Source organism: Ursus americanus, chromosome 36, assembly GCF_024610735.1.
Source record: "Ursus americanus isolate L20-20 chromosome 36, mUrsAme1.1.p, whole genome shotgun sequence".
NCBI classification, from domain to species: Eukaryota; Metazoa; Chordata; class Mammalia; order Carnivora; family Ursidae; genus Ursus; species Ursus americanus.
In genome coordinates, this window is record NC_142162.1 from 16,362,392 (window position 1) to 16,374,418 (window position 12,027).

Consider the following 12,027-nt stretch of genomic DNA (forward strand, 5'->3'; position numbering starts at 1 on the left):
AGCGACCATTTTCCTTCCTGTTACTAAACTTTCTACTTTAAAATGTTCATGAACACAAAGCTTCAGCAAAAGCAAATCAATTCTTAGCCACCAATATCTTGAATTCATGTCAGACGTAGGCACAATATTGTTAGTCCAAGTGCTTACTGTTGTTTGTCTTTTGCTTGAGATTATTTTTTGAGTGGAACTAACCTCATCGTGTCCATAACAACAAAAGTCGAAAGGGTTGAAATGTTAATGAGAAGAGGCACTTGAAATAAGAAACAAAATATGAAATAATAAAATCTGAAAGTAGCTTCAAAAAATTTCAAATGTATTATTTAGATACACCCCCACCCCATCCCCACTTGTACTCTCTCTCTCTCTCAAAACATTTTTAAAAAGAACATCCAATGAAAGTCAAGCAACTTAATTTAGGAAGGACTGAAGTGATCTGTTCCTTCTGGCAAATAATTCCTTTAATTCATAGGAACAAGCCCAGTAGTAGCAAATACCTTCTAAAATACTCATACACCCTGACTCAAAAATTGCACCTTGGGGAACTTGCCCTTAAGAAAACAAGAGATGTTTGAGAAAGCATGGAGACAAGGCTGTTCACTGCAGTGTCATTTATAATTAAATATAATCAGTGGGAAATAGGGAAGCAAATTCTGATACAGGCACAGAATGGAATACCATTCAGCTATTTAAAATGTTGGATAAATTATTCTTTTGGCATAAAAATGAAACATTAATAAATTTTTAAAAGAAATAAAAGTTATAAAACCTTTTCTTGACTCCATATTCCCCACCAGTTACCACTCCATTTACCTGCTCTCCCCTTACATCCACTCTCCCATTTCTATCAAGTTTCTACCCACATTCTTCTATAAACATTGCCTTTTAAATGATTTCCTTATTGTTAAATCCAATGATGAACGTTCAGTTCCATGGTGATATAAGCCCTCTATAGCCCATCCTTCATGCTGATGACCAAAAATTCTGAAAATACAAAAATCGTCTACAACAGACTCTGAAAAGCAAAGTAGGCAGATGCTGGAAAGGAATCAAAACTTGGAGAAGTGACCTTCACCAGAATGAGTTTAACATGTTATCGGTTTTTTTTTTCCCCACATGTTCTCCCTACACCATTCCACTCCATAACTTTTCCCTCCTATTCTTGACCTTGACCAGTCCCCTTCCTTTTAGTATGGATATGACCTATGGCCTGTTTCTAACCAACAGAATATGGCAAAGGTGACGAGATGTATGTGATTATGTGCATGAAACTGTACCAGCATCTTGCTGGAGTCTCTCCCTTTGAGAAAAACAAGCTGCCATGTTGTGGGCTGTCAATGTCTGGAGGCCCATCTGGCAAGGAAATGAAATGAAATTTAAGAGCTAAGCACAGCCTCTGGCCAACAGCCAGCAAGAAACTGAAGTTCTCCATCTCACAAGCACAAGGAGCTAAATTCTGCCAACAAAAGCAGATCCTTCATCAGTGACTCTCCAGATGAAACCATAGTCCCAGCCACACCCTGACAGCAATATTTTGAGACCTTAAGCAGAGAACTCAGGTAAGCCATACCTGGACTTGTGACCCACAGAAACTGAGATAATAAATGTGTATTGCTTTAAGCCACTGAGTTTATTATGCAGCCAGAGAAAACTACTTCACATGGCTGCACCCTCAGGCAGGCCTCAGTCATGGAGCACTGCAGAGGCACAAGCAGCTGAACCCCTGAAAGACTCCAGAGTCTGGCCAAGGAATGAGAAAATGGACTCCATGAAAACCAGAGGGGACGAGGGAAATACTAGAAATACTAGAGGGAGAAAAAGAGATAACATGGGTTATCTCTTAATTCTGCACATGAACCTGCATGAATTTCAGTCTAACCCAAACTTCCCATGTATAAATGTAACCCTAAATGAAAGTAGCAAAGGTTTAGAGATCTGAACTGAGACATGAACCCGCCTGCACAAGTCTCCAACAACCTCCTGTACTGTTCATGTGCAAAATGGACCTAAACCAACATACCACAGGCAGAAAACATGGAATTGAGATTTGAACCATGATCCACAGGATGCAAAGCATAACTAAAGATCAGAGCCTCCTTAGGTTGTGTGCTAAGACAAAATATCAACATTTTCCAGAAGATAAGAAGGACCCAGAGACTACATAATATTCCCAATGCCTAGGATATAATCCAAGCTGACTTAACACACAGTAAGAAAAAAAAAGAAAGAAAGAAAGGATATGTGAACCATTTTCAAGGGAAAAGACAATCAACAGATGTCAACAGTCAGACTACCTAGATGGTGAAACCAGCAGAGAACCAATGTTATCTGCTACATGACAGAAAGGGAAATACACTTGAAATTACTAAAAAGATTGGAATTTTCAGCAGAGAAATGGAAACTATAAAAAGGAACTCAACAGGAGTTTTTGACCTGAAAAACATTATCTGAAAAACTAGGATGGGCTCAGTAATAAATAGAGATGATAAAGTATAAACTTGAAGGCGTATCAACAGAAATTATCCAATTTAAAGAACAGAGTTAAAAAATTGATGAAAAATATGGAACAAAGACTCAGGAACTTATACATATGTATAAGTACATATGTACATATGTATAGACACAAACATTTGTGTGTATGTGTATGAAATTGGAGTCCAAGAAGGAAAGAAGAAAGAAATCTAGACCAGAAATGATTTGAACACAGGTTTGAATTACACAGGTGCACTTACACATGGACTTTTTTCAATAAATGTATGTATAGTACTATCAATGTATTTTCTCTTTCTTATGATTTTAATAACATTTTCTTTTCACTAGCTTACTTTAAGAAAACAGTATATAATACATATAACATAAAAATATGTATTAATCAACTGTTTATGTTATCAGTATGGCTTCTGGTCAACAGTAGGCTATTAGTGGTTAAGTTTTGGGAGAGTCTAAAGTTATCTGCAGATTTTTTTACTATGTAGGGGTCCCTAACCACTACATTGTTCAAGGGTCAACTCTGTGTGTGTGTGTGTGTGTGTGGGTGTGTGTGTGTGTGTGTGTGTGTAATAAAATCGGAGTCCAAGAAGGAAAGTAGAAAGAAATTTGATAAAAAATTATTTGAAGAGGAGAGACTGGATGGTTCAGTCGGTTAAGTGTCCGCTCTTGATTTCAGCTCAGGTCTTGATTTCAGGGTCATGAGTTCAAGCCCAGTGTTGGGCTCCATGCTGGAAGTGCAGCCTACTTAAAAAAAAAAAAGTATTTGAAAAAATAATGGCTGAAACACCCAATATTTTGGTAAATCTTACAGTCAACTCTCAGTCCCCAGCTCAGTTGACCAATCATGTATCTGTCACAGTTGATCACCCCCTCTTGCTTGCAATTCTTTGCAAGCATTGAACTTTGCATCACTGAACTTTGAGGATATTACATTCACAGAGCTTCCCACCTACACCTCTGACAACCCCTCCATGGTCACCTTTGTTGGTTCTCATCTGTCTGACCTATAACAGAATACTTGGGGTCTTTGGAACACTTTTCCAGCTACTCTAATTTCTTAAGCAATCTCATTCAATGTCATGGCTTTAAATACAATCTATGTGCAGATCCCTCCCAAAGTTTATATATCTAGCACAGATTTTTCTTCTAAACCACACATTCATGTATCTACAGCCTACCCCGTAGCTCCACATCACTGTCTAAAAGACAGCTAAAACTTAATAGGTCCCAAACTGGATTCCTGATCTCTCCATCTCACCCAAGTTTGTTCTATCCAGACTTATCCATCTCATTTCATGAAAATTGCATCTTTCCAACTGCAACAGGCCAAAATCTTTGAAGTCCTCTCCAACTTCTCTCTCTTATAACCCATATCTAATCAGTTGGGAAATATTAGCTCCATGTTCAAAAAACATCCAGAATCTGACCCTTCCTCATCACCTCCACTGCAACTACTCTCAGCCAAGCTACCTTTATCTCTACCTCAAATATTTCAGGAGCATCCTAACTGATCTCCCTATTTTCACCCTTGTTCTCTCTCTTCGAGTCTATTTTCAAAAGAGCAGCCAGAGTGCATTTTAAAACGTAAGCTGGATTATATCATTCTGTTCTCAAAATGGCTCCCCAAATTCAGAGTAAAAGCCAAATTCACACAATTATTTATAAGACCCTACAATCTGGGACCCTCCCCAACTCCCACAAGCACCCCTCCCACTCCTCCACCACGCTACTGCTCTGACCTCACTAACCACCACTCTCTTCTCTCTCACCACTCTGTTAGTTCTGTGAATGAACCAGATATGCCTCCACCTCAAAACCTTTCAGCTTGCTATATTCTTTCTGCCTGGTACACTTTTCCCTCAGATAGCTTTCTGGTGACTCCCTCACCTCCTTCAGGTGTTTGCTCAAGTGTTTCCTTCTTAGTGAGGCTTTCCCTGACCAGCCGATTTAAAATTGCAATCCTCCTCATCATCACTGCCTTGCCAGTGACGTATTCCTCCTCTATATTTCTTTCTATTTTATTTTTATTTATGTTTTTATTATCCTTCTTTCTACTAGAATGTAAATAAGGGATTTTTTGTCTGTTCACTTCGTTTGCTAATGCAAATAATGATGATGATGCTGAAAATCACTTATTTAGTGATTATTATGTAGCAGGTACTCAGCAGCCTAAGTGCTTTACATGGATCATCATGCACTCTTCATAGTAACCCTGTGATGTAGGTACTATGAAACAATCCTATTTTACAAATGAGAAAACTGAGGCACAGAGAGGTTAAGTAGCCAGCCCAAGATCACACAAGAAGGCAAAGCTGACTCCAGAGTCCACACTCTTCACCATGATGCTAGTAAAATAGGTACTCAATAAGTACTTACTAAGTAAATGAATGAACAGGTACAAGCTTTAATCCCATTTAAGAACATGAGTGTTTGGAGATCCATGAATATAAAAAGACTAAAAATATACAAAAAAGTATTAACAGTATGCATCTTTAGTGTGAGATAATAGGTGTTTCTATTTTCTTTCTTTGTGTATCCTATTTCCTAACTTCTCTATCATGAGTTGTATTGCACTGGTAATTTATTTTTTTAATTACCAAAAAAGTCATGTTACAGAATAATAGGATTGACATGGAACAATGTGGGCAAGGTAGGATATGCCAAGTGGCATAAATCAGCATAAATTATGGACTATAAACTGATTCCAATTATGGGAAAAAAGAAAAGATGGGAGAGAGGGAGAGAGGAGGAAGGAAAAGAGGAAGGAAGAGAAGGTAAAGGAAAAAAGCAAAGGTCAAGTGAAAGGATGGGGGATAGAAAGCACACATCCGGTACATATGCATGGGAGAAAAACTGGAAGACTGTATGCTAAAATGTTAACAGCAGCGTTCCAGATTGCTACGATTACAGACAAATTTTATTTACTTTCTTTTTGGGGCGGGGGGGTCAGATTTTTTAATAAAATTTAAAAATTTTTTACCTGCCATGTTCCAATTTTTTTCTCCTGAGACTAAATGAAGGCATGGAAAATCAACCTAATTTATTATTACTTGAACAACTCCCATGAAGCTTAAGATTTCTTGATCTCAAGTTTAAAGGAATAGTATTAACATGTTTAAAACTCATAAAAATGATTACCTCAACTTGTGCTTGTTGCCTTGCTAAAATTATGTTAAAAACATCTAGAGTCTTCTCCAAATCCTATAAAACAAAGAGACACTTGTAAACAATAAAAATGGCATTAGATTAAAAGTATTTTATTCTAGAATTTCTAGGCTTATCCAGTCCATGAACAAACAGTAGCTGTGATTTAATGAAAGGATAAGTATAAATTTGAATGTACACTTGGCTTTTATACTTTTAGTTTTTGCAATAAGGGAGATAAGTTTTCTAAGAAAGCAAGTCCTTAATAAATACAATATAAAAATAAGAACTTAATGACACCATTATAGAAACAAGAATATTGGGGGGGGGGACTTGTTTTGGGTATTATCCTTATGGTTCGTACTGACTCACTCTTTTTCATACCATTTTATAACCATTGTACTAAAGGCACCATTATAAAACACAGAAGTTAAGAATGCAAAATTCTACAAATCAACAACTAAGTTAAAGTAGAAACTGATTTGGGGAATTTATATAAAAGTATATTAAGAATCTAACATGTATTGAGTGACCTGTGTATGAGGTAATCCATGTGCTATTTCATGCAATTCTCACGACTCTGTAAAACAGATATTGTTTCCATTTTATACAAGAGAACATCAGACCTGAGATGCTGAGAAACTTGATGCTTTTTCTAATATGTAATATTAGTGATTTTCATATATTTCAGAATAATAGGAATTCAATTAATTCTTCACATTATGAATTTGTGGCAGAAATGGTTATATAATCAAGACCATACGACATAAAGCAAATTATATATTGTGTGGTATTTTTCTGTATTTCAAAAGGAGTTCCTATTTTGAGGAATAAGAGCTGATTTTTTTATATACAAAACTTTGAGCTCTTAAAAAAAGCCACTAACAAAACTAATAACATACATCTAGCTAATAATAAACATATACTTTAATAGCTCTGATATTGATTTTCTAAACATTATTATAAAAACCAAACACATTTCTCCAAATAGTTACTAGTATCTTTTATCTGATATTAGGATGGGAGGGAAAGATTTGTTTAAAGAAAAAAACTGAAAGAAAATATACTCTGAATTTTCCCATAAAATTATCTCAAAAAGAGATCAGTTCTATTCTTTCTAAAATTATATTTTAATTCAAACTAAATTCAGGAAAATTTAAAGGATGATTTAACAAAGAATAGTTTTCACCAATATATATGAGATCTACCTGAATTTGTTTCTGTGTTTCTTCTGGGACTTTGGTCTGGGTTAGCTTGTTTTTGTAGGCACTTTTGTAACTCTTGAGCAACTGTCTGTGTTTTTTTATGTTACTCCATGACCACATCTGTGTATACCTTCTTATATGAACTTCAAGAACAGAATCAATTGCATATTTCCACCTGCAAATCAAATTTTGTTAATGCACATTTGAATACAAAGGTTTAAGAAGCAGCAGGAAAATGGCTTTTACTTTTTAGATCTACACTGTTAACGTTTTTTGTTCTTATTAACTGTTCTCCTGTAAGAGCACAGTAATTAACATTTCAATTCCCCAGTACAATTCTCTGACTTAAATAGATTACAAAATGACCAAATTACTCCAGTAAAAGGGTATGTCAAAGCAAAATCATAAAGACATAAAATGACATGTTATGCAAAATTAATACTATCCCAATATGGTTGTAGCATTGAGCCCATGTGGTGACTAAAGGGCACTAAAACCAAAAAATGATTAAAGTCTTAATGCTAAGATGACAATTCGGGAACAATCTAAAAGATCACAAAAGAATGTGTTTATGAAAAAAATAACAAAGACATAATACAAAAGATATCCCTCTCATGTCAATAAAGAAAAAAAAAGTGGCTTCATTACATGGCATTAAAGGTCTCTTAAATCTGAGAGTTCCTAACTGTATTATTTCTCATTAAACAAAAAGATTCTAACTTACCATTGTCGACCATTGGTATGAAGTGGTAAATAAGGCTTATATTTCCTGTAAGGGGCATTTCTAACCATATAATCCACTGACTCCAAAAGGTCAATCATGTTTAAGTACTATTAAAACAAAAATACAGTTATATTTATTACATTGCACACATGGATAAACACTAAATTTTATTATATTTTCAGTCCAGTAAAACTCTAACTTCCATGAACAATGAATATCATGGTTGCCTGTTAATATTATATTTCATCAAATTTAAGATGCCATCAATTGTAAGTTGTAACATAATTCTCAAGTTCTACTACAAAAAGAAAAAAAAAGTGCTCCCAAATAAACTGTCATACCATCAATAGTAATATACATCCTATTTTCAAATACGTTACAGTGTACAATAAATGTACATTTTAGAAACAACAAAATACGCTATCTGTAACTAGTGACTGGAACATGGCTGTTCCTAAAACTACATATTTTCCTCTGGACCATCATTTCACCATTGGCAATCTATGAGCTGATTTGCAAATCGCTCCAGAAAATCATTACATAACTAAAGCACGATAAAGCTACTTAATTGCCTATCTTACCATCAATATAACTCTGCATGTACCCAGTAAACAGCTCAAATGAGGGAAACACACATACACAACAAGATAAGATAAAGAAAGGGGCAAATCTAGCTTTTTCCTCTTGGTTTTTCTTAATGCACTTCTACCTAATGGTTACCATGTGACTATTCACCACTTAAAATATGGGTAGTCCGAATTTAAATGTATTTTAAGTTTAAAATATACCTCAGGTTTCAAAGACTTAGGAAAAAGAAAAGGATGTAAAATATCTTAACAATTTTTTACTTTGATTACATATTGAAATGATAATATTTTGGGAATGTTAGCTTACATAAAACGTTATTTTATTAATTAATTTCATCTTTTCTTTTTACTTTGCTAATGTAGCTACTAGAAAATTTAAAATTACATATACAATCTGCATTATAGTAATCCCCCTTATCCACAGGGAATATGTTCTAAGACCCCCAGTGGATGCCTGAAACCACGGATAGTACTGAGCTACATATGATACGCTTTTTGTATACATGCATACTTATGACTAAGTTTAATTTATAAATTAGGCACAGTAAGAGATTAACAACAATAACTAGTAATAAAATAGAACTATTCTAACAATATACCGTAGTAAAAGTTATGTGAATATGGTTTGTGTTTCTCTCTCAAAATATCCTAATTGTACTGCACTCACCCTTCTTCTTGTGATAAAATGCCTAATGGTGAGATGAAATGAGGTGAATGATGTAGGCACTGTGACAGAGTGGTAGGCCACTACTGACCTTCTGACCATACATCAGAAGGAAGATCATTTGCTTCCAGACCACACCTGACCCATGTAACCAAAACCAAGGAAAAGGAAACCATGGAGGAGGGGAACTACTGTATATTTTTATTTGGCTGCACAAAAGCTGATTTAGCTAAATCTCTTGCCCTCCTTTTACTTCCAGTTCTCCAGGTCTGTTATCCAAACTCCTGGGGAATACAATCAAAATGAGAAACAAATGGTGAAGAAAAAGAGCTGCCAATGTAGTTGGTCTAAAAATTAAATAGACAATATTTAATATAAAAGCATCTACTAAATCTGAGGAAGAAAAAAAATATTAAAATTTTCCATCAATTGGGAGTAAAATGGAAATAATATTTGTTATAATTTAAGATTCTCTACCAATAAGGAAAAGACCAGATAAAATGAAGGAAATGATTTCTTAAATTTGGTATTTATTTTCTTAAAAAAATATATACTGACATATATATAAAAGAACCAGTAGAGCACTGGAGAAGTTATAATCACAAAGGACAAAAGCAGTTGAGATTCAAAGTTAATCAAAGCTAGAAATGACCACCTGAATCTTACCTGAGGTTTGGTCAATTCGATGGCAATATTCTGTACTTCTATGTTCCAATCAAGTTTGGGTGTTTTGAGCTCTGTTTCCGCATAAGGATTCATGTAGAGCTTTGCAGAAGCTGATATTGGCTGGAAAACTTACATCACATGGGAAGACATAAGATATGTTTATATGCCCTTACAAATGAACAACTGTAAATAATTATGAGAACACTGTTACTCTGGACATATAGAAAAATAATCAAAAATATGCAAAAAAATTTAAAAAATCACTACCAAAAAATATTCAAGCATTTACTTATTTGCATAATACCAACTGCAAATTAAAGTGGAATCTCCAAGGAGAAAATTGGAGTCCTATGCCTCTAAGTAAAAATGTACAAAAGTAATAGACAATCTACTCTTAATCGGTCTGCATAAAAGTAGGCTTCTCTTCTTTACTAAAAGACATTTAATAATTTTATTATTCATTAAAAATATTAACAAAGTACGAACAAAATTTGATTAATTTGTCTTATTTAATCATTGGCAGAATTTAGGAACAGAATCACAAATTAAATTCATGTTACCAAGAAAAAAAATGCTTACTGCTTTACAACTTTCAAAATGACCATTACATATATAACCTTAGAATCAAGTAAGAAAATATTCTTGAAGTTAAGAACTAGCATGCAAAGGTGTAGTGGAGAAGATGACAGACATGGCAAAGTAATATAATAAATTTAACTGTGAATGGCATTAAAATTAGATAAATTGTGATATCTTATACTATTTACGATTGCATAAGATTGTATAAAAATTTTAACTTGAGGTTTTTATAAGTGGAGGATATCACTTATAAATGAAGTTGTAGATTTTTCTGAACTAGTTCTTTCACAAATGAAACTAAACACTTTCATCTGAAAACATCACCAAATAGATCTATGAACATAAAGAGTAAGTGCCAACTCTACATAATGGCAGTCAGCCATAAAAGAATATGAAAACAATAGTGAACCAGAGTTATATGGAATATGGAAGAAGACGGGCATGAAAGCTGAAGACAAACATACAGGGGTAGGGGTATACTCAATTAAAAAAAATAGCCTCTTTGGAATGAAACTAAAATGGAGAAAACAGATGGCATACATAAATAAACAGTCTGCTTTGTTAGCAGTCCATTTAAAAATAAGTAAAGGTGAGCATGCCAAGAATTAGAAAAGCCACTTGGAAAAATCTCTAAAGTGGCTGGTCTGTCATAACACTGTAATAGTGACATGGCAAGGCTGACCTGAATACCAAAATCTCAGAGATTTAGTTATTAAACAAAGAGAAGAAAACCTAATTCTGAAAACAAAAGTGAAAACAAGAAGGAAAACACGGAGGTCAAGGGTGTTTAGCTGTTGGGAGTAAACTACAGTCCTACTGCCCTCTTCTCTGTTACTGTCCAGTGGTGTATGTGTCATAATCTATGCCTAAAAATTTGTTATAATCCAAATACGGTGTATTATAAAACTAAAATATAAAATTCTTTCTCTTTGTCAAAGTAACTTTACCAGAAAAAGTGTATTAAAACAGAGTATTTAATCCTATGCTTCCTATAACATGAAATAAACTTTTACTACTACTTACTATATTGATGGTTTGCAGGTATATTGCTACTTGTAAGAATTCCACTTTTCAGCTGATCCTAAACAAAAATTTAAAGATGAGAATGAAAAAAAAATGCACACATATTCCATTACACAAATGGTTCTTAAATCAATATCTTTATTCTCTTCTTCATAATTAGTAGTCCATAAGAAAAATACAGTGAGCATTACTTCTGGATGTATTTCTTCAGAATAAAATATGTAAGTGGATCATTTTTTAAAATTCTAAAATATCTAAATGTTATAGCATTGTGTTCCCCTCTGACTTAAAACAAAAACAAAAGCTGGGGCACCTGGGTGGCTCAGTTGGTTAAGTGGCCAACTCTTGATTTTGGCTCAGGTCATGATCTTGGGGTCAGGCTCTGAGCTCAACAGGGAGTCTGCTTTCAGGATTCTCTCTCCCTCTGCCTCTCCCCCCACTCATTTGCGTGTGCTCTGTTCTCTCTCTCAAATAAATAAGTAAATCTTTAAAAATAAAAGACAACTAAACATCCATGAATTGGGATCTTGCACACTTTCTAGACAAATTATTTGTTACAATATCTTTCTGAACTAAGAGATAGAATCTTGGAATTAATTCAAGTTCAGAAAAGTCAACTCTTCTCCCTTTTCCTCTAAGTAAATAAAAAAGACGAGGACTAACTTAGCACACTGAAGTTTTGAATTAATCTTTCGCTGTTGAGGAAATCATTATCACAAATGCTTAAAACATTTGCTAAGGTCAACTATACTTCGATTTAAAATTTCTAAGGATATATTCTTTAGATCTGAAAAGTGTCATCTTTCTTTACAATACTCTAAGTAATCATTCTTATATGAAACACAATGTAATGCCATCAAAATGAGAGTGCAAAAAACCATAAATACATTAATTTAATACTATAGGTTATTATCTCACTGTATAGTGAATGATTTCACAAAGATGTTC

General features: G+C 34.1%; 1 protein-coding gene across 4 annotated transcripts in view; it reads right to left on the bottom strand.

Annotated features, from left to right (window-relative positions):
• VPS13C (vacuolar protein sorting 13 homolog C) overlaps positions 1-12,027 on the bottom strand; it is a 218,369-nt gene that overhangs the window by 123,232 nt on the left and 83,110 nt on the right. For all 4 annotated transcript variants that reach the window (XR_006782128.2, XM_087859292.1, XM_045810443.2 and 1 more), the window contains exons 10-14: positions 11,080-11,137; positions 9,478-9,605; positions 7,561-7,667; positions 6,840-7,011; positions 5,626-5,688 (exon numbers count right to left, since the gene is read on the bottom strand). Coding sequence is in view for 3 of the 4 variants with exons in the window: in XM_087859292.1 (XP_087715418.1) it covers positions 5,626-5,688; positions 6,840-7,011; positions 7,561-7,667; positions 9,478-9,605; positions 11,080-11,137 (528 nt within the window). In the remaining variant the exon portion in view is untranslated. The remainder of the gene's footprint in view (positions 1-5,625; positions 5,689-6,839; positions 7,012-7,560; positions 7,668-9,477; positions 9,606-11,079; positions 11,138-12,027) is intronic.